Genomic DNA, 27333 nt, shown 5'->3' on the forward strand with positions numbered 1-27333 from the left:
CTTAATAACCATCAAGGCTATCCCAGCAAAAACTTCACTTACGCTACAATTGTTGCTAGAAAATTACCTCTGGTTTCTTGGTGGTGAGTTAATTGAAAGTATAAATAAATAAAAAATAAAAACCACTCTACTAAGAAAAGCTTCAAGTGAAATCTGTTATTACAATGACTTCACACTTATCTGCAGAATGAACAGAGCCAGATAAAGACTGTAGGTAAACCATTAAAATGTTGGCTTCAGTTGACTTCAGCAGCTCTTTCGTGTTCATTCTAAACAGAATCTAAATTCAAAACAATTCAGTGTGTAAAATTACATTTTGTGGTCATTTGGGTTCCTTCTGTTACGTAGTCAAGTACTTGAACTATTTCATATGAGCAAATCTTTTATCGGGGTGAGGGTGGGAGGTGAGGGTTGTGTGGGGGTGTATAGTAAAACCAAAATACAGCTGTGATAGCCTGTTCCTATGATAGAGAATGAGAACACAGGTTAAGTTCTTCAGAACAGCTTACCCCAATCTTTGAGATAAGGTGAGATGTTTATTTTCAGCTTGCACTAGTTCTAATTAATGTAATTAATGTGGTGAGATTTCTTTAGAAAAATTTCACAGAAAAATTATGTTTCTGCAGTTGGGTCTTACCTAGCTAGACAACTCTTTGCAGGAGCTGCACACAAAAAGGCTGAGCAAGCAATGAAATGATGTCACAAGCACCACTTTGTTCTGTTGCTGCATTTGCAGGTTGCTGGATTTGAAGTTTAGCATCATCCTTGTAGTCATACCTTGGCTGGGTCTTGATTGTTTACAGTGCTGTCACTCTCCTTATTTCCCTGATAGTTTTCTTGGAGGCAGATCCTTGTTTGTTCCCTGGTGGTGGAGTGTGCTTTGCAGCTGTCTAAGTTCCCAGACATGCATGAATCCTGAAAATTGACTGTTAGCACAGACTCTTCCTGAGCTCTTCTTGTACAGTTTCTCTTGTCAGATATTTGTGATATTTACAGGAAAAATGAACAAATAAATACCCCCTGGGATTTGATAATGGGTCTGAGAAAACAAATACTCTCCAGTTTAGCTAGAAAGGGAAACATACAGAGGGCAAAATAATAAAAGTCTATGTATTTCTTATGGGTTTACTTTCCTCAGTAAAATACTATTTGAAGTTAATGTCAGAGCCTCTAAAAGTTTATTATTCCCCTCCTGCACATAGTTTTTACCCTTCTGCTTAGGAAAAAAGTATTGTCTGTTTGCTATTTTCTCCCTAAGGTGCCATTACACAACCCCTCCTTTTATAATCCTTTGTCTCTCTTTCCCAGGCAGCCTTGTCTGAGGAGCCAAGTTCGTTCATGTGTTTAGAGCTTGCTAGAATTAAGAGTAAAGTGAGTTTTATCTTGTGTAGCAAGCCCTCGTGCAAGGTTGCTCCCTCTGAATAGCTGGTCAGCACATGATTCTTCATTGCATCTGACCTTGGAGAGCAGATGCTGCTCTGACAGAGAACTGCGGAGGGTGTACACCCTGAGGCCGTAAATGCTGCCATGTTTTGATAACCTTAAGCAAAATTCATAACTTAGTGATGTTCTCTGAATTGTCAGAGGTATTTGATGGAAATACATCTTGAAGAAATGAAATTTAAAAGATTTATTGGGGACTACATTGTATGATCTGTACTGTAGAAGTAATGAGAAAATGTTCTGAAAAAGTTCTTGTGATGTTGCTTTTGGATAGAACATGGTTGGAATGCCAATGCAAAGGCTTGTTAATGCAGTGGAAGTGCATTAACAGATGATACAGTATTTGGAAAGACATGAAAAGTGAAGGAGCAAACACATCTCTATTACTTTCACAAATTTTAGTTAGTCAGCACAAGAATTCTAGAATCTGTTTTTGTTTAAATCTATAAACCTGAGAAGATGGACTGCATACATCATTGTTTTTGAGTTGCTGTAAGCAGAAAAGAAGTGAGGTGCACTGGATTGTCCAGCTTCAGGTTTTCATTTGGATTATATGGTAAATTCTATTTCACTATTTTGAAAATTTTCATTTTCTACGTTTACATAGTTAACTATTTTGTTAGTCTGTTCACTTGCACAAAATAACAAGTGGCTTCAAAACACTGGGATTTTTTTCCACCTCTGTAGTGAAATGGAGAAAAATAATTGCATTGAAATATTTCAGTTTTACAGTTAAGTCACAGTTTGATTTTGTTTCTTTCGCTATTCCATCTACATTGCGCAATCTGCGCAAGTTAGATGTTACTGATGCAAGAAATTGTTACTCCAGGTGACATGATGGTGTGGAATGCTGGTAGTTGCCAAAAATATTAGAAAGAAAAGTGATGAAAGTTATTCTCCTAACTAGCAAAGTTTTATGCTGACAAAACTCTGGTGCAGATTCCTTTATCATTTTACCCATTTTACTTATCCTGACTGAGTAACTGATCTCAGTGCTGCCAATAAAATCTGTGACAGTCCTGAAGGTGTGTTTTCATTTGGGAGGGATGACAAAGTGGGGTTAAATCATGACATGCCAGTTGACTTTTTAAATATGCACCATTTTTTGGGTTAACCTGGTTTTCTTGACAGGGAGAAAACCTTTATTATTTTATGGTTTTATGTCTCATCCTGAAATGTTGCTTTGTTAACAATGACAGTAAGATGAAACTTGGAGGGATTATGCACTTATTGGTACGCCAGGATTATCCTGTGTTATAGCCTAAAACTGCAGAATGGCAAGAAATATGTGTGCTTTGTGATCTCTGAAGTGCCTGTTATTTATGGAGTTTTTGTTATTTTCATTTCATAAGTAAAGAATTCTCATCTTTCGCTATCACTTGCAAGTTTCCAGAATTTTGATCACTCTTTTTTAAATCCTCAGATTTCACAGCATCATCTTGTGTTATCACTCATGCACATGACTTGCAGACCATGAAATTTCTGAAGTATATCTCAGTGAACTTACTTGCAACTGTAATATTCAACCATGATACCGTTGCAGTACCACCTCCATTTTTGATATTGGGCTGCAGTTTTTGTGTGCCACAATCATGTTCTTCAAATTGTGTTTGGAGTTTTGCAAATAATGTTTTGGCTACTTTTTTATCACACTGATTTGAAATAATTTTGATGTTATTGAATGTTTTTAATAGAGAAGTTAAAATCATTGTAACAAATCCATGTATATATTAACTGACATTACACTGACATTGACTTTTTAGAGCCAGTTTCCAGTGGTAAGCAATCTGTTTTGAAACTTGGTAATGCTCTCGGTGGGAGAAGTGAAAAAATAACAAATTACTAGAAAATGTAGCTCATCTCTGTCTGCAGTTGACTTGCTGAAATACCATAACAGTGATTAAAAATAACAGCCATTTTACCTGTGTCCTTAAATTCCAAGCATTAAGAGACTTCAATTTGCAAAAAATATGATCATGTTTAATGACTAGTTGGTGTTACAGAACCCATATATAAATGATGCATCAGGGCTTACTCTCTTTTTAAGGCATTTCCCAGCATATTTGCATGGTGTATGTTTCTAAAGAATTAATATTATACCAAATTTCAGAACCCTTGATCCTTTAAGTGTATTGTACAGTCTGCTCAGCAAATTAGACCAGTACGATGCCAGGTTTGCTGCAATTAAAATTAACCATCTGGTTCTATTTCTAATCCTTTTCTAAATACTCTGAAATTAACCCACTTGCTTAGATTTACCTTGGAGTTTGGTAGGTTTCAAGGTGAGGTTTATGCACCAAATCAGCACTTGTTGGAATGCGATTCAGAATCTCATCTGCTCTTTTCCAGTTCCTCCCGAGCCCACAAACTTTGCAGGTGATTGACAGGTTCTGTTAGTGCTTGTTCCCATATGGAGATTAAACCATGACTGATGGAACTCTGTTCCAGACTTTTTCATTTACCTGGATGTCTCCCTCATCTACTGCAATGGCAACTACTTGCCCTGTGGGAAAACAAGATTGAAATAGGTGCTCAAACCAGGATAAGTTTTACATTCACCGAACTGATTGTAGTATTTATGGACAAAGGAATACAAATGATTTCTGGTTTGTTATTTATTTCTTGGTTCAAAGGGATGTTTAGCAGACGATGGCATTGCCTGGAAATTGGCCAAAGTCTGGTTAAATGTGACCCTTAGATGAAAGTTGCTGTGTGATTTGTTAAAATCTACTTGATAGATATCATGAGCTTCCGAGCACTAGAGCTGGGAACTGCATTCAGAATACTGTATTAGGTTAGTGAAACAGTTTTTCACTTGTAGTTCATGTTTCTATGGTCCTTTCTTATTAATTTATAATATTTTGTTTGACTTCTTGACAATTTTTGAGCACTAGCACCAAATTTTGGTGCTAAAAGAGAACTGCCTATATAAACTCCAAGGTCATTTTTCTGGGTGATAGCAGCTTATTCAGAACCAAGATGGTATTTTTCTCATAGTTATTATTTTGTGTTAATTGGCATCAAACTTTGTTTTCCATTTTACTGTGACATAATCTGTTTCTCTGAGCTTCTACAACTCACTTCGTTCAAGCTTGGTTTTAATTGACTCTGAATATTTTCTTATCATCAGCAAGTTTCTCACCCTTGCTAATTTTTACTTTTGCAGATATTTATGTATATAGAGTGAACTTCAGAGGTCACAATGTGGATATTTGTGAATTGCTGTGGTTTAATTCTTTCTGTTGTGAAAACAACCACTCACTGTTGTCAGATAAACAGTCCACATGCCTATTAATTTGATGAAAAAGCCATATTCAGTGCAGAACTATGGATTCCTACTGGTATCTTCTTTCCATCTTGAGAGGGTCTAAAGTCAGAAAAAACCAGGCTTCTGAGACATCAGAAATAGAAAATTATGGCAAAAATTCATGTAACAGCTGTTCTCTCAGGGATGCATCAGTATGCCAAATTTACTTGCAGTCTGCCTTTGCCCTGCCTGTAGTAGGAGATACCTGCCTATGTCCTTTGGCCACACAGATTAGTCTCCTTATATTAAAGTAGTTGTTGTCTTCCAATTTTGTCATTTCACATGCTCACAATTTAATCTGCAGCCATGCTCTGCTCCCATTTACCCGCTGACAGAAAATGGATAGCAGGAAATTGTAGGCTGATGGAGCCACACATTACAGTTCTCTGTGAGTGACATCGCGCCCCCCCCGGGTGCTGAACCTGGGGATGCTCAGGTCGTGCAAAATGCTTATGCAGCACTTTACTCTTGAGAAATACTGCCTGCCAGCCATAACTTTGCCATATTCTCTCTGTTGGTCCCTCATTAGGCTGCAGATCAGCGTGTAACTGGAAGTGACTGCACGGCATGCAGGTATTTCCCAGCATTCCACTGCCAGCAAAACCGTGTGACACCCAAGTTTTGGGTTTGAAATACGTTCACTCCCCCTTAGGTTTAGTGTTGCAGAAGGGCATGAGCACCATAAGGCAATCTTTGTGTTAATGAATTTTTTTATGAGTGAATAATGCATAAACCCAGCTCTTACTGCCACCAACAATCCATGTTGTTTTCTGATGAAATATGCATTTCTTTTATATTTGAAAAATGTAAAGTACATTCATTTTGCAGGTAGTGCAAAATTTATGATCTTCTTAATTATTCATTTGAATGCTTTTTTAAGTTTGTAGGTATATTTAAATGACATGATAGATGACCACCCTGTCCCTTACCAACCCTAAAAATAAAACATGATATATTTGGAACTCTCATGGTCTGAGCCTTCTCTTTTCCCCATCACTTTAGATATGAGCTCTGCAGTCTGCAAGCCAGGTTGCCCAAAGCATTTGAGCTCTTAGTTCTTACTGAAGTCTTCTGTAGCAAAGGATCTTAATAGAAGGGAACTGTGTGAAAATATTTGAGGCTCTGTGCTTCACCACCTGCAAGGCAGTGCTCAGTGTGTTTGTTGCAGGATCAGACCTAGCACGCCGGTTTTGTGTCACTGTACCATGTGCAAATCAGAGATGGAAGCATTTGATTTGTGTTTCTTGGCCCTGTGTGTATAACTTTACAGACAGTATTTTATTTATGTATTTTGAGGATTGTAAGGAGGATTTTTTAAAAAGAACATTTATTTTTTGTAACTGACATGGAGGAATAGAAATTTAGATTTAAGAAACACCAGTAATAAATCTTGATTTATCAGATCTGGATTGTTTCATCCAAATGATAAAAAAGAATAGCTGTGTACTGCTTCTGACTTTCTTTCAGGTGTTCTGTATGAGCACTGGTCTAGGTCCTCTAATCTTGTTTTGTGCAATTTATATGCTTTACAAATTGCATTTGTTGATGACATAGTAAACAGGACACTTGGAGAAAATTCGTACTGACTGCCATTTTGAATAATGAAAAAGTGGGATGAAGGGATGTCTTTTTGGTTTTAATAGGATTTCAGGTTTTCCCTGAGAGAAATCCTTAAGTGTACCTTTCAGATACTGGTTTCTAAGTGTTTCTATATGAAAAACTTGATATTTGTAAAACTCATTATTTGCAAAACTCAGTTCTTTGGAGGCTGTTTTTGAACAGCATCTGTTTCAAACACTGCTGTTTGAAACAGTGAATTGCAAACCACAGGATACAGTTCTTTCAGCTTGCTAAGCTGTCATTGCAGCTGCTTTGAAACTGCTCTCTTTTCCCTCAAATAAACTACCTTGACCATGTGTACATTTCAGCCACTGCCCATTTAAGACTTGCTGTGATGATTGTAGCTGATTTGCCTGAAATAACTCAGCAAGACATTTTGCTGGATTTATAGGTGTAAGACTGTACTTTAACAGTGTTACTTTTTAACGAGGTTATATTGTTTTCTGATTCAAAGTTGTGAACTCCTTCAGTTAGCAAAGTTCTTTCAGAGCTGTTCTCTCTCTCCTGCATTGAACTGCTGTCTGAGCTTTGAGAACTTTTACAGTTGTAGATTTGATTGTTCTCTTATTCCTGTACATCTGATTTTGTGATATGAAGAAATGAGAAAAATTGTTTTTTCTTCTTCTTCTTGTTGTTGTTAAAAACCTTAGTAATATTCCTTTCACTCACTCGACTGTCACTGTAGCAAGGGAGCTGCCCAGCAGTTTGATTTACAGATAGTTCAAATGCAGCAATTAATTTTGTCACAGAATGTGTTGAGCACAGTGTAACCACTAGACTGCAGTGTACCCTCCCAAGAAGTTTCTTATTTAAATTCAACCATCGTCCTGTCTGACACATCAGTCTAAACAGCCCACATACTTCCCTTTACGAAGTCCTCTTCTGGATTTGACCTGGTTCAGCTAGGGATTGTTCCACAAATTACTGACTTCTCTTTGCTCACATTCCTCACTGGGACAGCCAATGCCAGAATGTCACTCATCAGCATTTTCTTTGAAATATTTAATTTTCTGTTAGTGAATTAAAGCTGAGTTTCACATTCAGCCCATAATGAATATCTTGGGGACCACTTTGACATACTGTTAACACAGATCTTGCCATCTGATTCTATTTAGCATCATCTGGGAGTCTTGCTGAGGATTAGACTTCCCTCTCCTCTACAAGTACCAGACCCCTTTACTTTTCGACTCCAGCTGTGAAAGGCTTGATCAGCAACTGGTAGCCTTTTCTTGAATGCTAATTTTAGAGATTCTCCAGTTAGCTATTTGTGGCCAAGGAAAAACTGAAAAACTTTACAACCATCAAGTATCTTACCATGAAGCATTACCTTAGGCTTAAGCCTAATCAAAAGCTGTCTGGACAAAATCCTGAGTAATATGTGCTTAGAGGTTGAGCAGGGAGCTTGGACCAGATGACCTCCAGTGGTTCCTTTCAACCTTAACCATGCTGAGATTCTGTGATTCCTAATGAAAAGAAGATAGAAGGTAGCACAGTGAAAGCAGATAAGTTGTTATATTTAATTTTTATTTGCTGTTAAACCTTCTGTACTGGCATTCTTTTCCAGAAATTTTACTCATAAAACACAATAAGGTCCTTCCTGAGCCTCATTTTTCTCCAGGCTAAACATCTCTAACTCCCTCAGCTATTCCTCCATAAGACTTGTGCTCCAGACCCTTTCCCAGAGGTGGTTGCTAACTTTTTGTTTACATACTGCAAGGAGTTGTAAATTATTTGACTTATACAGACAGAGGAACAGAGTGAAATCAGATTTCCACCAATCAAGGATTGCTGCCAAATCCTTCATGGTCCTTTCCTATATTAAAAAAGTTCCCAAATTTCTTTATGGACAGTACATACCAGTTAGACCTGAATATAAGGCTCTAAAATAATGTTGGAAGTAATTCACGTGAATAAGATACTCAGTGGGAAGTTTCACTGTATCTAGTAAAAGCGGGTACAATCTTTTTTTATGATGGGAATATTACATGTTGATAAATGACTTGCCTGTGACCATGAAAGAGAGGTAGGAGTAGCAAAGCAGCAACAGAGAATTTAACTCTAGTAGCTGTCCTATGTCCTAGCTGTCCTGGGTCCTGCTCCCTCCTTAGTAAATCATTTAGATTTACTAAACTGATTAGAGCAAAACTTGCTCTCAGCATCCAGTTCAGTCTTGCAAAACCATCATGAGCTTCAGCAAGTTTCAGCACATTATCAACAGATTAATGTTTCTTATGAGTAGGATAGTGAAAAGGTATTTTTTTCTTTTATCTACAGATATAATCCATGATGTAAATTGAGTCTGTTTTGTTCACATCTGGTATGCTGAGTGATGATATTGTTTTGTATTCCATTTTTAATGTATTTTAATATTTGTATATTGACGTTTTTAGTACTGATATTTTAATAACTAGGCTCATTGGTATTTAATTATTTTTCAATCCTAATGTTTCTATGTGATCTATGTCCTTAGATCTTATATACAGTTCATCTTTCCTTAATCTATTCTGAGTTCTGAAGATTCTTATAATTTTCAATCTCCCAATTCTGTCCTTTCCTGGTATCTTTTTTCTTCCTCTGCCATACGTAATCTCTCTCTATGAGTTTCTTCTCTCCTTGATTCTGGGCTAGTAATCAATCCCTCCCAGATTTCTACAAATGAAATTACCTTGGATTTGTACTGTGCTTTTCTCTTGCGTTCATTTTTAAGAGTACACATTTTTTTCAATATTTACTATATGCAAAATTTAAGTAATTTCAGTCACATTAACTGTTTCATAATACATACTTAGTGATTTGTGAATTTTAGCATAAAAATACAATCATTTTGAACATTAATTTGAAACGCTGCTTCTTAGAGAATGTATTTTCTCTAAAAATGGGAAAACACTTCGAGAAAAATCTTTAAGAAATTTAGCAAAATTTTTTATGAGAAGAAGCTAAAATTTTACAGAGTACTTTAGAATGTAACTGGAGTGGGGAGACTCAAACTTGATGTTTAAAAACAGGCAGAAGGAACGGGACTGATAAGGGACTGTGCCATTGCAATGACATCTCTACCCTGCCATATTTCACTTTGATTTTTTTTTCAGAAGACCCAGAATAAGCACCACCAAATAGTGACTCATATAAATGCACATTTGATTTGCAGAAATAAACAGGAGTTCTAAATTCAGCAAAAATTATTTAAGCATTGCAAAGGTCGAACTGGGTGACTGAAAACTGCAGGAATAAGAACTCAGGATATATCAAGGAAAGTGCATGAAAACAAACATCTATTTAAGACTCTTATCAAATGAAGTTTGTTTGCAGAATGCAGTCAGTAACTGATGTATTTAGGCAAAATTATTTCTATCCATGAGTGAATAAAATTAATTTTGAAATTTTTAAGTTTCTTAGAAATCAGATTGTCTTCTTGTAAGAATAAAACTTCTTTGTCAAGTTACTTTTGATCCTTTCTGTGAAACTTTCTTTTTTTCTGAATTAGAAAGTTTGTTTCTTTCCGAAATAAACAAAACTAGCAAATCTGCTCAGGAATTACTCACTTTTTTCCCCATTAAAAATTGAAATAAGTATTTTTAACTATATGTCGGCATGCACATTTTCTATACATAATTCCTGAACTTTATAGAATATAAAAATGTTATCATCGAAAGGTTTGGTTTGGGAAGGACTTGAGAGATCATCTAGTTCCAAACACCCTGCCATGGGCAAGGCCACCTTCTGCTAGACCAGGTTGCTCAGTGCTTTGTCCAACCTGGCCTTGAAAAGTTTCAGGAAAAGGGCATCCTCAGCTTCTCTGAGCAACCTTTTGCAGTGCCTCACCACCCTCACAGTAAAGAATTTGCTCCCAACATTTAATATAAACCTGCCCTCTCATTTTAAATCCATTACCCTTGTCCTTTTACTGCATGTCCTTGTCAATAGTCCATCTCTTTTGTAGGCTCTCTTTCAGTGCTGGAAGCTGCTCTGAGGTCTCCCTGGAGCCTTCTCTTCTCCAGGCTGAACAATCCCAGCTCTCTCAGCCTGTCTTCATAGCAGAGGTGCTCCAGCCCTCTGGTCATGATCTCCTCTGGACTCACTGCAGCAGGTCCATCTCCTTATGTAGGGGGCCCCAGATCTACTCAAATGAGTTTATTAGCTATTGATAATGTCCCTGTTATTTATGACTTAATATAGAACTTACTGGGATGCAAGTATTTCAGGTGTAATACTGTATCACCATTGTTATATCCTTTATGTTTCCAAAGGTGAAACATTTTCCTCACTCTCCTGTAATGCAGATAAATCGGACTTTGCAGCTCTGTTTTTGAGATACTCTGAATTCTGACACTATTTAGCAATAAAATCAAGATCTTACATATGCATATTTAGGATACTCATCTTCTGGGATACAAGTCATTATTCAGGTAATAATTCCTTGTCATAATTATAACTCAATTAGATTTGACACTTGAAATATAGTGTGGCAGTTCATAAAGGACTTTAAAATGCAGTAAGGGGAAGAAAGAAAAATGTACACTGCATATAGACTGTAAAAAATCCTACCAATCAAAAAAAAACCACTGATCATTCCTTTAGTGAGAAACATTGAAAAATAGTGTGGTGTGTTTTTGTTTGGTTCTGGGATACACTTTTAAAGTCAGTCTTCCATATCCTCTGCCATTCCTGCTTTTTTTAATTTACATTGCAGAGCAGTCTTGGAACACACAAAGTTCATTTCTTTTGGACAAGACTGAAATGGAAGCTGAGCTGTGTGAGTGCATTTAGTTCAGCGTCCTGAACCTTGCACCTGTGGAATCAGACTAGGGCTAGTCCAGAGGAAATCCTCCTGAAACACACGTGGTGGGAACATCCTCAACACCAACTTTTCCACTGCTCACACAGAGGAAGAAAGAGCCTATTTTTTCATGGAAGCAACTGCGTGCATGGTGTGTTAAGGAATACACCCAGTGCCAGTGGGTGTGCAGTGCAGTGTGAGCTGCAGGTTGTGCGCTGGGGGCGGGGGGAGAAATGGTGGGAGCCCCAGGGAGGGGACTGTGAGCTGGTGCCGACCCTTTGCATCACAAAGGACACGGGACCTGTGGCACTGGCCAGGTGACCCAGCACTCGAGAAACAACAGGAGCCAGTACCTCAGCAGGAAGACCCCAGATTATCACGGGCACAGACTGTGAGGGTACAAAATCCCAGGAATTCCTTTGCTGGGGGCCCATGCTCTGAGGCACCAGCTCGAGCTGGTTGTCTGTTACTGCATCAGGACTGGACTACCAAAAGGAACCAGAGGACTGAGACTTTGCCGTGGAAAATCCAGGGTCGAGCATATAAGGAAAACCTTACATGATGTATTTTATAGTATTTTCTCCATTAATGAAAACTTCTATTTTGTGGTGTGAGAAACCAGCTTCTTGATGACTGTCTAACCGGGTTATCTTGCAGGATAGCTGAAGACAGTGAGGTTCATTAGGCTTCATAATACTTTGGAATACATAAATGGTGGAAGTTATTGGTATGTTTTGCATACAGTGATTGCATAGTTATATTAAAATACACTTTCAGTGCAGTCAAAGGTAAGCAGTCAAATAGTCAAGTTTAAGAGGTGCTGAAGTGAAGTTATTCTGTGTTTGCTTGCATTAATGAAGATCATCATCTTTACTGTTTACAATAACAGCATCCTACAGTCCAGCAGAACTCACCTGTGAGTTGTGACTTTCATCCCTGACTAAGGAATGTATTGTTTTCTTAGTGGCTGTGGAAATCAAACTATACAGCAGATCCCATAGTCTTCTATCCCTCTTTGGAAATACTTTTACAGGCTGCTCAAATAGTAGTTGATGGTTGTTTAAATACTGGTGGAAATCCTGAGCCAGTAGACTTCAATACTGTGTGGAAAAATTGAAGGTATTTGTATTATATGTAGATGTCTTGCCCTTCTGTAGAACAGCAGTAACATTGGAGGTAAAATGTAATGACCCTTATGCGTGTTTCTAGCAAAACCTAGTTTGTGTTTATAGTTGGTTTTAGCCCTACTATATTTATGTCCTTTTAAATCACTTCTTTGATCCTTTTAATTTATTTTCTTTTCTCTAAATATGATACATGAATATGAATCCTGTGATTAATTCTCATGCATTTGTTCTATCAGCTGTTCTTCCATATTAACCCTGGGGTGGTAGAGATGGTGATATTACTGTAGTTTTTACCCCCAGAAATTCATACAGTGTGTCCTCGTATGAGCTTTCATATGAAAATATTCAAGGATGTCATACTGAAATATTTCATAGACTTTAGGATGAGAATCTTTAAAGCTCCTTACAGATTTTCAAAATAAGAAATTTATGTAAGATTTAAAATCTTTTGAAAAGAAAGCAAACCCTTGAACATGTTTTTTGTTACAGAATATGAATGGTATATTTAATAGTAGACACTTGTAAATTCTGAAAATCAAATTAAACAGCAGAAATGCTGTTGCTGTTTGCACAATGAAACTTAACTAATTTTAACTACTAAATAAACATTTTCAGTTTATTTCTATAAACTTTATTGTGTTTCTTAAAATGATACTAAAATATCTTCAAGTTTCAGTAGTTTCTTAATTTATGATATAACTAAATTCTCTTTTGGAAATATTTGTGGATCCAAATGCAAGTACTTGTGCACTAATGTGTGCAAACATTGACTAGCAGAGGAGCAGAGTTTAGGCTTTTTCTGTTCAAGGAAAGAGAGGTATGATTGATATGATACTGAAAAAATGGTAGGGGGGTGTAGTTAATGACAGATAATACAGTTTAAAGTTCTAATTTTAATTAGAATTTCTGAATAATCTAATTTCCATTAATTTTGATTATTAGAGCTGAATCTTTTCCAGAAATGATTTAGCCTCTGGGTAAAAACAAACACAAATAACTTGTGTTAGCTTTAAATTTAATTTTGATTATCCAGTAACTCAAATGAACAGGTAAGAAAGCCTGTATATGTTGCTTGTATTTTATTATAAACAGCATACATTTGTTGGAATGAAAGAGTATTTCTGGTTCTCTAAAGCTCATATATTGTCTTTCTGCACTCAAAATTATAGAACCAATTCTTTAAAGAATGATGAGTTTGTATCTGTAAAAATTGAGTACCTTTCTGAATTCCTTTTGAATTACTCATCCTTTCATTGTGTTAAAAATAAAACTTGAATCTGAGTGATTGACCAAGTTCAGATGGTGAACAGTGGAATTTGCAGCAGCTATAAGATTGAACAAAGCGCGCTCCTGGCGTTAGACAATCTTGTCATGGAATATACTTTTGCAACTTGGTAACTTCTTAATTTCCACTTTCCTGCTGTGACCTTTTAGGGGACACAATGACGATTATCTGGAATCATGTGAAGAAATATAATTATATTTGTTATAATTATAATATTATTATAATTCTTGGAATTATAATTTTCAGATATGTCCTATTTTTTCTATTTTTTTTTTTTTTTTGCTAATGCTGTGGCAATATTTCTAAGGAATAATAATATATTTTGGCATCTAGAGTTGCTGCCCATGGAGGGAGAATTCACTGTTATATCATATAAAATCCCCATTGTTATTGACTGTATTGGTATTTCTTTTGTCTAGTTTAATTTATAACATTATCCCAGACTTCTGCCTTTCAGAGGAAGAACTTGCTTCCACATAGGTTCTTTATTTTAATTAGTAACCTTCCCAACTCTATCCTAATCACTTAATATTTATGCATCATCCCAAAGTGTGAAATGCTGTGACAATTTGATGGTTTTATGAATTCTTTCAGCACTCTTCTGTTCAATATGTTCTTATTTTACAACAAATTACAAATTACAACAACGATGATACGTTTGAAAAAGGGAGTGCACAACAAAACTGTTCTGCCATGGGAGGAGAATCTGTAATACCTGCCAGTCAAGTTCCTTAAATTATGTTGTTATAGCAACTGGTTAGCCTCTTCCATCTTAGAATACCTTGTGTCAAATAATTAGTGCTGCTTAATTGTATTTTATTGCAAAAGAGGAAAGTAATTAAAGAGGTTCTTGCAATGGCTATGGGGCCAGAAAGGGTCAGAAACTACTTGTAATTGGAATATGTTTCATGAATATAAATTAATAGGTCTGGTAATCTGTCTCTTCATGCCCCAGGATCCAAAAAATTATCCAGTATATTTGAATTGCTGTTCCTTGCTCAGAAACATTAATGGATAAAAATTACCTCTTGGCCCCGTTCTATTTTTTTTCCTTTGTCTATTCTTCTCAGCTTAAGAAAGCTCTAACACGTGTGATGTATTTAGCTCTTCCCCAGTGTGATACCCACATAGACAAATGGCCACATAACATCCATTTTGGACTTTTCAGTGTGTTTCTCTGTATTTTGGCTGTCAATCATGTTGCAGCAGGTTCTTATGTTTTTCCTCCTGTATTGATCCTCTACACGGAAACATTCTGAGATCAAAGACATTAATCATCACAATCTACAAATAAAGAGCTTTGCAGAAGGGAAAGATTACTAACAGTATAATATTTGGGATTTCAAGTCAGCAAGTGCTCAAATCAATCAGAAAAACTAGTTCAACCAATCCTAGTTATGGAGTTAAAGCCTATTAATAAGCCAAGAACCTGCATTTTTTCCTGATCTGAGGAGGTAATTCTTATTTCTCTTCAGGACTTCTGGATTTGATTCTCATTTTTGATGCTGAGTACAGAATTATCTGGCAGTAACAGTTCTTTACTTAAAGAGAAAACTGTGTCATCCTGAGGAGGGGATTGTGATAAAAGAACTTCTGAAGTGTCGCGGTATTTATGTTGTAGATTATGACGTGTAAAGCAGTACTGACACTTACTGCAATAGCTGCTGTGCTGAGTGAAATAGGAAGAGATTACAGCCCTCTGCTTTATAGAAAAGTAAGTACAATTAAAATATTACCCAGCAAAAGCCTCACCAATCCCAAATGTAGGTCAGTAAGTCTTTCAGTGACTGTAGTTGGAACTTTTTCATCTAATCCGAGCAATATTCCCCACGTTATCCGTGTTCTTGCATTGTCGGGCTTTGCGGTTCTACAGCTGACAGTCCCATCTGCTTCTCCTCATCTCCGAGCTTTGCTATCACCCTCTTTTTATGTTTCCTTTACCCAACAAGGTCATTCATACGTCATCTCTGTGCATATGACTGTAGCAGGAGCTTGTGATAATTGGGTATGTGGGACACAGGGAGTTATTCCCAGGTGGCACTTCTGCCATATGGTTTTGAAATAGCTCTTTGCAATAAAAAGTAGAGCTTTACTTCTCCCCTCAGGCCTGCCTTAAGGTAGAAAAGTTGACTTGTTTGTGGGTATGAACCTTTCACTATCTCGCCAAACATAATTCAATAGAAACAATTTTTTTTTAATTAAGGCAATCAGATGTTTTTCTTGAGCCTTTGCAAAAAGCAATGTTCAGTGATGAAATCAGAAGAAAACCGGTAAATGAAAGCTTTTTTCCCTGACAGTTGTTTCTAAAAAAAATTAAAAATAGACGTTTCTTCCTTCCACGTTGTATCAGTTTCTCTTCTTCTGTATTTTTATTAATTGGTGCCTTGCAGGATTTTGGCTCTTTAATTTTGCTTTGGGCTTTCAGCATTTACCTTTGTTACATGCATATCATAGTGTTTGTTAATATTTAATTTGTTTGGCTTTACAGTTAGCAAGTGTTTAAAGGACATTTTTCTTTTATTAATTACACAGCTGTACTGGTGATTGCTCCATGTGTTGGATGACTTCTGTAGGGAGTGCAAACTGATATTTTGAAAGTGTTATTGCAATTCAATATGTTTGCATATGGAACAACTTCAGATACATAAATGCCTTATTGATTCACCTTCATCAGTGTATTAGAATAAATTGTGAACACTTACTGTCTGAATTTGCTCAAATAATTGCAAAAAACAAACTTCTGTCATATAAACACAGCAAAAGGATTTATTTTCTAACTTCCCCAGAATTTTAGACTTTGCACAGATCCTACATATGATGAGTATAATGCTCTTTTTCACTGTTCCTCTAAATCCACAATTTCTTCAGCAAACTGAAAATCCTCTGAGAGGGCCATAGTTAGGGGTAGTGTGATAAGTAGTGTTTTATTTAAAAATAAGAATAAAATATATACATGCCTGTTAGAGAAAAATAGTATTGGATTTTGAAATTTCCAGTTAGTTTAAAGGAAAAAAAAGTAAATATGATGGTCATCATTTTGTCCCTTGATTTGCACTCCAAGTATTACCATTTCATTTTAGTAACAGGGGGTTTTTTTAAATAATTTTTAATAAATAGATGCACATTGTGTTTTGCTTTAAAGTTTAGTTTTAACAGATTTTAAGAGATATGTGTGTTCAGCAGAAACTAAACAGATAAAAATATACAAATATTTGTTGGAGGTACAGCAAAGATATGGAAGAAGTTCTGCTGTTTTGTTGTGATGAAAAGTGCCAGGCTTTTCTTTAAAACTGAAAACACTGTCACATGAATATGTATTTGTTTAACTAAATATCAAGAGATTTAAAAGCTGTGTTCTCAAATATGTACTTAACTGCCCTGATGAAGATAGATTCTTAAAAGGGCATGAACCTCCACTCTCGCTGGTTTAAAGATAGTTTATTATTACATAGCCTGTCTTCAATTCAAGTCAAAAAAGGAGGAATGATATGCCATCTAGATTATTCTAAGGCATGTTAAAAATGTATTAACCCTCTGAGATTTGCATGTTTTATGAGAGATTAATAGTAATTTGCATGAATTTGTCATAATTCTGTTTTGTCAAAAAAACAAAGTCTGAAAGTCTTACGTGAGTTCTGCTGGTGTCCTGTCAATTGAGAGGAGAAAGGTCCCTCTGCCAAGTATGAAATATTAAATCGAAGGTCAGCAATGATGTTCTTTGCTCTTCACTTCACTTGGTCCCAATAGATGGAAAAGAGTATATAGTTCATGGCTTCATAGGACACTGGAGGTTTGTAGTATTTACTGATCAGCCACAGATTTTCCTTTAGTGTAGTTACCTTCTTTAGTTACAATCCTTCCAGTCGAGGATGGAATTTATTATTTCTTTTATAGGAAACTATCTGCTGTATTGTGCTTGATAATTTAAATTTAGTGCTGCACATCTATAACTACTTAATGGCAAGAAAATAGCCCTGAACTGTGTTTATCTTTTTATCCGTGCTTGGTGTTCAGACCCTCCTTTTGCCAATATCTTTCTTTAATGGTGTTTCTTTAAGCAGCCAAATCACTCATTGACAAAAGTAGTGGAAATTGTAGAGCTGATGTGATTATCAGCTAAGGAATCTGAACACACTTCTGAGGCTATTTAGAGGTGTCTCATTCTCAGCATCTTGTGAAGCAAAGGGAATCCAAGCAGCAGTCAGCTTTCTCAGTCTTGTAGTTTTTCTTTTCATCACCCAAAGTTTTGGTTCCTTTCAGACAACTCTGCTTCTGTCTGGCCTAAACTGTTTCTCCTGTTTCTGGGGAGAGAACAGAGACAACATTTCTCTCTTAAGGCAATTGCTTACCTGGGTCACTTTTACACACCCAGTGTCCTGCAACCTGTAGGTTTTGTGTTCTGCCTGACTAGAGAGTCATTTGGGAGCTGCACCTCCAGCAGATGCTCCCCTTCGGTCACGGTGTCCTTGTCCCATCCTTGGGGCTTTCTGCTGCTTGCACCCAATGTACGTTCCCTTTCGTTCTCCTTTGCTGCCAAGTGTATCCTTTCCATGGCTGTGCCCTGCTTGGGGCTTGGTCCCTGGCCATCTGTCCCAGCCAGGGCCTCTTAGCAACCCTTTGGAAAGAGAGGATGTGAGCACCTGCCTGGCACAGGCCTCCTGGTACAGGACTCTGGTACCCAGGGTGAGGTAGGGGCTCGGAAGAAGAACTGCACTGCTCCTTTCCTGATGTGGAGTGAGGAAAAGATGTTCCTGCCTGCTTTTGTGGTTGTTAAATCTGGTGGATGATGTTGCTATTAAGCTTGTATTGCGTTGGGATGATTTTAATTCAGGAATGGTTGGGGAGAGACACAAGAAGCAACTGGAAGAGCTTGGAGTGGTATTTAATGGCATTAAGACCATCTGACCTTTTAGGCAAGGGTGGAAAAGAAATGTGTTTTTTTCTATATGTGCCTTTTAATCAAGTAGGAATGGAAGAATTAAGAATATCAAAGTAGATGAGTTTGCACTCAAACTTCATCTTCATAGCTGGAGTGGATCAAATTTCATTTCCTATGCACTAAGTTAAGATTATCTGAATCTGTCCAGGCTCCAAATCCAGTATAACAGTTTTTATAGATAATCTTCATAGCACTGTATGAATATAGCTGATATGTATATTTTGAGCAAGAGGAAACTCTGTAAAGTTTTTATGATGTGTATAAAAGAAACCCCCCAAAATCCAATCTGATACGCAACAGAACTAGCCTGGTTTTAGTTTTTCTTATTTACAGCCAAAAATGAGCAGCAGATATATTAGCATATCTGAACTTTGTTCAGCCTTGCATCCAAAGATATACAGCCCCCTTTTTTCAGATGAAGTGCCTATTAGGTCAGTTCTTGGAAGACTGGAGCACAGTATTGAACTTGGAGTAATGTCTTTGAAAAAGCTTCAACCCCAACTGAGTGTTACTTAAACATTTCAGAAAATGTGCCCTTAAACTAGCAGTTTTATCTTCAGAGATTTTATTTTTAGGATGAACCTGCTGGTTCTTGAAAGAAGCCTGTAGGGATAAACAAACATTAGTTTTCATCACGTTGAGAAGTATTTTTAAGCAAAGACACTCTATCTTGTCTCAGATTCTGTAGTAAACCAGATTATTGGGTGAGATGGAGCAGAATTTAAGCTTCTATGGTGTATGATCTAGGAAGAACTAATACTTTTACCAATTCTTATTGGAATTTATTAGGACCTTTGTTTTTTCTGTGAAGGATGGACATTAAGTCTCAGGAATGTCAGTGCACTGGTTTGACTCTGACTGAGGAAAGAATCTCCTATAGGCTTTCTCAACAAAACATGTTTTCAGTTCTCCTTTAGAAACAGTCATTCTGCTGCACAGCAATGTGTTATAAAAGGTACACAAACACATATGCCAGCCTTCTGCCTCGATCTAGTTACATCTTCATTGTCTGAGAAATATTTATTGCCTTAGACATAAAGATCTTGTTTTCTTTAGGGAGATTTTCATATCTTCCTCTCATATCTGTCAGTTTGAGTCAAAATCTTAAATATATAAAGAAATTTTCACACCTTTCTGCCTTGTATGTGATTACTTCTATTCATAAATCAGTATCTAACTGTGAGCTTGTGAGCTTTTTTTGGTAAAGAACCACCATTTTGGTTATATTGAGAAACGTTAGCCTGTACTACATCACTTTCAGCTGTGCTTGGATAATTTACCACTGTAGCATTGTGTACACTCTCAGATGGGTCTCTTAATAAAACCTCTGTCAAGTTAAGTGATAATAAGGGGCATTACTAACATGTAAACCCATATACATAGAAATGCTGTAATGTTTGTGTTTCTTCTGTAGCCACAGTAAGGCACTGAAAGGTTTTGGTGCTCATTTTTTCTTGAGACTAGAGACAAGGATGCTTCTGAAAAGCTTGACATTGTCTTCTGTGCCTTCACAGTTCTGTAAAATAGGAATACTTGGCTGCCTCTCTGCAGCTGTGTTCACCAAAGTATTATTGTTTCTAAGTTATTTTGAGAATGCTAAACAAGGTGCACTTCTGAAGAGCCCAGAGTAATGGTAGAAATGTCACTGAGGGTCTGCTTGTTTTCACTGGGCTGGGGTATCAAGGCAGAAGGCAGAAGGTTAGTGGGTTTGTGTGAGGTTGGTGTGGCAGTGTGGAAACACTGGAAAGTGTCATCTATCAAGTCAGTCATGAAGTATTGGGAAGAAATCAGTGAGAATGATTTTATAAAAGTTACTGAAAGCAACACCCCCAGAGAAACTACTCTGTTGGAAACCTATTGCTATTAAAATAGTAGAAATATTCTTATTGCCTTTTAAAACTGGCAGAGCAAAGTGCAAGCAGCAACAGAGATTAGTAGAGAAAGATAATACTTACTTATAGATTTTTCATTTCTAGGCTGCTATTTGGATGCTTTAACAGGTAACAGATTGGTTTCTCTCTGCAAACTGTATTTGGGTTTAAGTTGTTTTACATTAAATAATCCAAGGATCATAACAGAACTAATTTCAAATAACATACCCTGTAAACATGCTTATACAGTGTGCTCTCCACTCCTCTCAAATGCATAAATCATCAGAGTAAAAACTGTTTTAATGTAAATGCGTTCCTTTGATGATTTAGAACTTGTGTAGTAACTATCTTTTTCTTGGATAACCTGTTTGCTTTTGAAAGAACTTGCGGGATTTCTGTTAGAAAAACCTGAATTCTTTATTATGCAAACAAGAGATGCAGTGGTGTGCAACTTCATCACCTTTAAAGCTGGAATTTTATGCTTACGTATAGTAGATATGGTGTTGAATGGGGAGAGGAGATGAGTAAAAAGGTGCTTAAGTGATCCTGAGGGAACCAGTTCCATGAAAACTTAATTGTTTAATCTATTACTGACCTTTTTTACTGCACACTATGTAAAGCTGTGTGTATATATATTTATATATATACATACACATATATAGTATTATGCTGTTATTGACTCTGCCACTAAGCTTTTAATAACTATATGCATGCTCACGAGACTATTTTAAAGGCTAATATCTAAAGATTGTTAAATTGCAGGGCATCTTTACCTTTTGCAAGCTGCAATTTTAGGGACTGAGTGGAAGCTCAAAATCTCTGTAAAATCCTTTTTTTTATATAATTTTCTTCCTTTTGTGTTTTCATTTATTACCATCAAAGGTATCGTTTATCCAAACTGTTAGTTTCATGGCTGAATCCTTTGCTAGCTTGTAGGATATTCAAAAATTTTACATCTGTTCTTTAGACATAATATTCTAAGACACAGAGAAGGCAAAATAAATTCTGAGTTTTAAAACCTTTTCAATGTAAGTTTTTTAAGTGTTTCCAGATTGTATTGTTTCTTGACATTTTGTCCCACCAAAAAGGAACTAGTTTAAGAAAAGCCTAAAATTGGAATTGTCAAGGTAGATAAAATTAAAAAGGGGTTTGAATTACAGGTGTTACATGTATATCCCTCTGAAAAGTCTTGTTTTGATGGTGAGCATTTGCCCTTTCAGACAGTGTCGTGATGTACACAGAGCAGTGGGGGGACGGACCAGAACTTTTTTTGAAAATATGTAGCAAGATAGAGAATGTCCTTAGAAGTACTACTGTGAAAACTGTTTTGTAGCTATTTCTCTATATTTGTTTTGCATTAGAAATCTGAACTCTTGAACTTTAGAATATGGCCTTTTATGTGACTTCTCTTACTTTTATTAAGAGATACAGCTCCCTATAAAGGGGGAAGATGGAACCCTATCCAGTTGACTCTTAAACATTTGTTGCCATGCACAGACACTGTTGATAGATATGGAGACACAATTCCTGGTAGGTTCACAGTTTAATAACTAAGTCTTTTGTAACTGAAGCAAACTGAAAGAAAATGTGTGGCAGAGATTTTCAAGCTGAAGAGTATTTTTATCCTTTGATTGAATCACTCAAGTTTTCTATAGTGGAAGATAAACTCATTTTCTTGCAGCAGGAGCAAATGATCCTTCATTCTGACTAGAGACCTGTTGCTTTTAGTCAGAGTTTTGTTCATGTGAGAACTGAGGAGAAAATATAAAGTGTTAGAAAAGAGCATCAAAATTCAATGTATGCTCAGTAGTGGTTTCCTTTCCACTGAAGTTTTTTGTTGAAGAGTGACTCGAGACTAGTAAACCAAAGCATCTGAGGATTAAAAAAGTTAACCTTCATAAAAAAATCCCAGTCTAAGAACTTTATATGAAGCTATCTGTTTTCCTAGAATATATATTCTTGTTGCAAAAGATATACTAGAGACTGGTTCCTTTATATTCTGAACAAAGCATTATCCGTGAAGATAAATACCTTCTTCGGGGGGACTACAGATTGTAGTTTTTCCCTTAACATATTCCAGGGCTATGCCATTTTTCATGTTTTGGAAGAAAAGCATCTTAGAAAAGGAACACCAGCCATAAATCTTGAGAACCTTTCATCTGGATCCTTTATGTTAGGTGAATGTGCAATAGTGTGTATGTGTAACAACATTAGTGTTGTTCAGAGATACACATCTTTGGCAGGACTAACTTTACAACTCCATAATATGTATGTTTTGGCTTCTCGTTTGCTCTGTGGAAGGGAATGTTTGTTTTAGTCCAGCCATGCCCAGCGTGTTTGTAACCAGGAGTATCAGTGATAAAAATAACAGTTGGTGTCTGTAGACCAAGGAAGTGTCCCTTATAAAAGAGGTGTGGAAGCTTAAATCCATCCAGATGGCCTTTGTCTGTGTCAGAACACGCATTTGCAAGGTGGACATGCAGGTGACATCTGCCTTTTGTTACTATTCCTGATGATCCCTGCAGATTTATCATTTCTCTGTGCTGCACTGATGCTTCATTACAGGCTATCGTCAATAATCCAGATACCCAGGCAGCTCTCAGTAAGACAAGAGGGCACGGTCTTAAGCTCTGCCAGGAGAGGTTTAGGTTAGATATTAGGAAGAAATTTTTTACAGAGAGGGTAATCAGGCATTGGAATGGGCTGCCAAGGGAGGTGGTGGATTCACCATCCCTGGAGGTTTTTAAGATGAGACAGGATGTGGCGCTGAGTGCCGTAGTCTAGTAACCATGGTGGTAGTGGATCAAGGGTTGGACTTGATGATCTCAGAGGTCCTTTCCAACCAGGCTGATTCTTTGATTCTCTGACTTTGTTTCAGGCTAGGACCACAGAAACAGCATGACTGCCTCTGCAAATGGTCACAAACTTCCCAGGAAATATGAAGTGCAAGGCAGTGAAGTTGCATTTTCAGTGTTTATCATTCTCGCAAGTGCTGAGGCAGCTTGGTAAAAGAAGAAAGGTAGTAAGTTAGGAGCTGATAGATGAGGAAGCAAATAAATTAGTCTGGATAGGAGTAAAAAAGCAAATGTGAACTGGGACGGTGGCAGCAGAAAGAGGGATAAATTATAAAGAGAGGAGAGTAAAATAGCAATAAATATGAGTTGAAAGGAGAAGAGTAAGGTGAGAGGTGGAAAGAAGGAAAGCTGGCTGTGATGAGCTCCCTGCCCATTCCTTTTTCTCTCTGAGAACTTGGAAATTGATACAGATCTCTGGTACCCCAGACATACTGATATCCCATGTCTTACTCAGTGTGATGGCAAATTTCACTTTTTAATTTTAATTTTTTTTTTAGATTTTTTGAAACCAATGCACATCAAACATTTGTTGAGTCCAGTACTGCCTCAGCTGGGAGATGATATGTTAAGGGTGCCTGGTAAGCATTAGTTTGACTCCAGTGAGTGTGTTGTACTACAGGTGCTGCAGTTTTACACAGGAACCCTTCGTCTTAGGATGTACATAGTAAGATACGCCAGAGATAATGGGAAATATGGCACAGGATTTCACAGACAGGTATCACAGGATTTCACAGACAGGTATCACAGAATTACGGAACATTTTGAGTTGGACAGGACCCGCAAGGACTATTGAGTCCAACTGTTGAGTAAATGGCCTGTACAGGGATCGAACCCATGACCTTGACATGATTAGCACCAATCCCCACTAACTGAGCCGATCTTCCCATCTGCAGTCATATATTCAGGAATAAAGCTCTGTGCCAGGATGTCTCGGCTGGTAATTCTGGGCTGTAACATCTTGGTCCCATAATCTATATGGGTGTTGTCTCCTGTCATTACTGACCTTGTCATTGTGGAATGAGACAGTTTGTAAAATCAATCCTTAAATTTTAAATATACAAAGCTAGATATCTTTGCATATGTTTCTAGTGGGGCAACTTGAAATCTTGCATGTCTTATGGGCAGGTTCCAAGGCTTAACTTGCACTATTTGAAAAGGTCCATTGTTCCAGGATATGTATGAGAGAGAAAAAGTGCAATAGTTGCTCCCATGTGTTTGCTTGTGTAGATGGGTAAATAGCATGTCTGGCTTGGGTTCATTTGATGTAAATACTAAACTAAAATCTTCTGTAAATCCACTAGCAGTAGGCAACAATTTGCCAGTATATGAATAAGCAACCCACAGCTAAAAGGAGAAGATAATCCTGGCAATGCTGAATGCTTTACTTGCATTTAGAATAAGACCAAATAAGAGAAGAAGTCCTTTTCAAACTGGGAAATGCATACTGTTGCTTTGGTTTTTGATGTATATTAGTGAGGTAGAATTTCAGCACTGATGCAGTCAGGATAGTGGCTGATGGAAATTGGTTATAAATGTCTTTGACATAGGAGAGGGAAATTTCTTATTTAGGTGATTTGAAATAAATTTCTCCATCCAGTTCTTGTCATAAGCAGAGAAACTGTTACAAGAATGAGACCTATTGTGAGAGAGATGGCTTTGACAGATCTTTCGAAAATAGATGGCCAAAGATGCAGGTTAAAAAGATGCAGAAGAAACAGGGGGGAAATACATCTCTTATTTGTGTCACAACCACGTGGCCTCTATCACTGGCAGTAGCTTGCCATCTTCTGGTCCTCTTACATGTGGCAGCCAGAAGCTTTGGTTCTGTTTTGCAGTCAGAAACACAGACCCAAGGAGACACTGAGATGATACTGCGAGGTAACCAAGAACATAAATTTGCAGCATACTAGCTATTCCACACTAGCTATTCCAAACCAGTTCCCCATGCAGTTTTTTGGGTACAAGCAGTACTCTATTCTCACTTTGTGCTAGGTGAGGTAGGCCGTTCCATGTTCAAAATGTCCGTGCAAGAGAATAATGCCAAGAAACCAGTGGTGGAGAAAATTCTCATGCAGAGTTACTTAGCAGTGACTTTTCCTTGACAGTTGCATTTTTAGAAGGTTAACTAAGCCTGTTTGATACAAGAACTTTTCTAATTACATAAGCCATTTAGTGGCTTATGATTAAGAATTGCATTGATTAGCCTTGGAGGACACAACTATGCACTGCCTAGAGATGACTTCAGTTCCTGTGCTTTTGGGTTTCAGGCTGTAGAAATACTGAAGCACTGCCTGCATGTGACCTTATAGATTTGCAATTGATGAACATTAATTAATTCTAAGAATCACACACAATCATGGAATGGTTAAGGGACTGGTTTGGGACCAGACAGCTTTTGAACATCTCCGGGGAAGGAGATTCCACAACCTCTCTATCAGTCTGTTCCAGTGTGAGGTCACACAGTGTTCTTCCTTGTATTCAGATGGAACTTCTGTGCATCAGTTTCTGCCCATTGCCTCTTGTCCTATTGCTTGGCATCACCAGGAATAGCCTGGCTCCATCCTCTTGACACCCTCCCTTCAGATACTTATATACAACGCTTATATATAAAAACCTAAAAACATGGAAAATTATAAAATGGTTAAGAAAATTAGTTGTCAACAAGAAGATATTTTTGATACAGTGTTCAGCATCTAAACATGGTAAAACTTCATTTTCAGCAATTTCTGCAATTTAGTTTCATAACTACTTCTTAGACTAATTACTTCCATATCTATGTTTTTAATTTGCAGGTACATTGAGACCTTGAAGGAACACAAACCAAAAATTATCTGGGATGAACAAATTGCTGAACACTACTTTGAATATAAAAAGTGAGTTATATTTATTAACTTACCATTTTGCAAATTTTTTTTTGGTACCACCCAGTGACTGTAGAATGGAACTGAATTGAACAAATGGAAATTCTGTTGTTTGTGATCTGTATGTCAACACTGAACTGCTTCAGGAAAGAGAAGAAAATCAGAGAAGGATGAATGAAATTACGTGAACTAAGCCAATCTTTGGAAGACAAGTCTGATGAGTCACATCTCCAGGAGTTGTCCATCAAAGTTATCTATTGAGTCTTAGTTAATCAGGGCCTCTGAGATTAGCACTGTGAACTGTTGGGTGATTACCAATAACTCAGTCAAAAATAATTCTGAGAAAAATCTGTGGTACAAGAGCCTGGTTTTACAAGTCCTCCTGATAAGATTGTTCAAGCAACAAACTTCCACTACATGAAATAGACCACAGAAAAATGTAATAGGAATAAAATTGACTCCCAGATAAAGTTTTTAGTAAGACTGAGAGCATTAAAGATGATAACTTTCTTTGTCCTCCCTTTTTCATCATGAAATGACAAGAGGATTCCTGATATAGGAAGAATCCATTTAAATAGATTTAACACCCCTCCCCGAACATCTTATTAATCCTCTGATAATTTGCTGGTTTTATGCAAATATACAAAAATATACTAAAATGATTCAAACAAATCCTACTACTTCTGCAAATCTGTGTCTTGTATATTAGTCAATGTATTGTTAATGTGAAGACACACCACTGAAAAGTAGAGTAAAACACATTTTAGGGTGCTTTAGGAAAAAGAAATCAGAACTACTTTGTTATTTCCAAAATACTTTCTTGTTTTAAATATTTTTAACCCCAAGCCCTAAAAAATGTTCTATTTTTCTATTTTTAGTTTAATTTTCAAGGTTTCTCTAAGTCTGTAATTTTCTTTTGACTTCTCAGCAACTTGTATTTCTTATCAGGCAAAAGCATTTAAAAAAATCTGCTGTTCAGCAATGTTTTAATTTGTTTTCTGGTTTTGTTTGAAAGGACTGGGATCTGTATTCCTTCATATTTAATTATTTGGTATCCTGTTGCAAAGTTACTTTGAAGCAAACAGTTACAAGTCTTTTGTTAGCTAAAGGGGAATAAACCAGAAACTCTGCTTTGCTGATCTCTAATGCGCAATCCAAATGGAGACACAACGAGTGCTGGGTGAAAACTTGCTCTCAGAAGGGTAAACCTGAGGGCCCTCTCTGAATGGCTTGCTTCTGGGATTCTGA

The 27333-nt window shown here is 36.9% G+C and overlaps 1 protein-coding gene across 4 annotated transcripts in view; it reads left to right on the forward strand.

The window, feature by feature from the left end:
* Positions 1–27333, forward strand: part of CHID1 (chitinase domain containing 1) — a 108754-nt gene that overhangs the window by 76238 nt on the left and 5183 nt on the right. For all 4 annotated transcript variants that reach the window (XM_027894728.1, XM_027894726.1, XM_027894725.1 and 1 more), the window contains one exon: positions 26017–26097. In XM_027894728.1, the coding sequence (XP_027750529.1) occupies positions 26017–26097 (81 nt within the window). The remainder of the gene's footprint in view (positions 1–26016; positions 26098–27333) is intronic.

This window comes from Empidonax traillii, unplaced genomic scaffold, assembly GCF_003031625.1.
Source record: "Empidonax traillii isolate 1590-97213 ecotype Southwest subspecies unplaced genomic scaffold, ASM303162v1 scaffold440:size489645, whole genome shotgun sequence".
NCBI classification, from domain to species: Eukaryota; Metazoa; Chordata; class Aves; order Passeriformes; family Tyrannidae; genus Empidonax; species Empidonax traillii.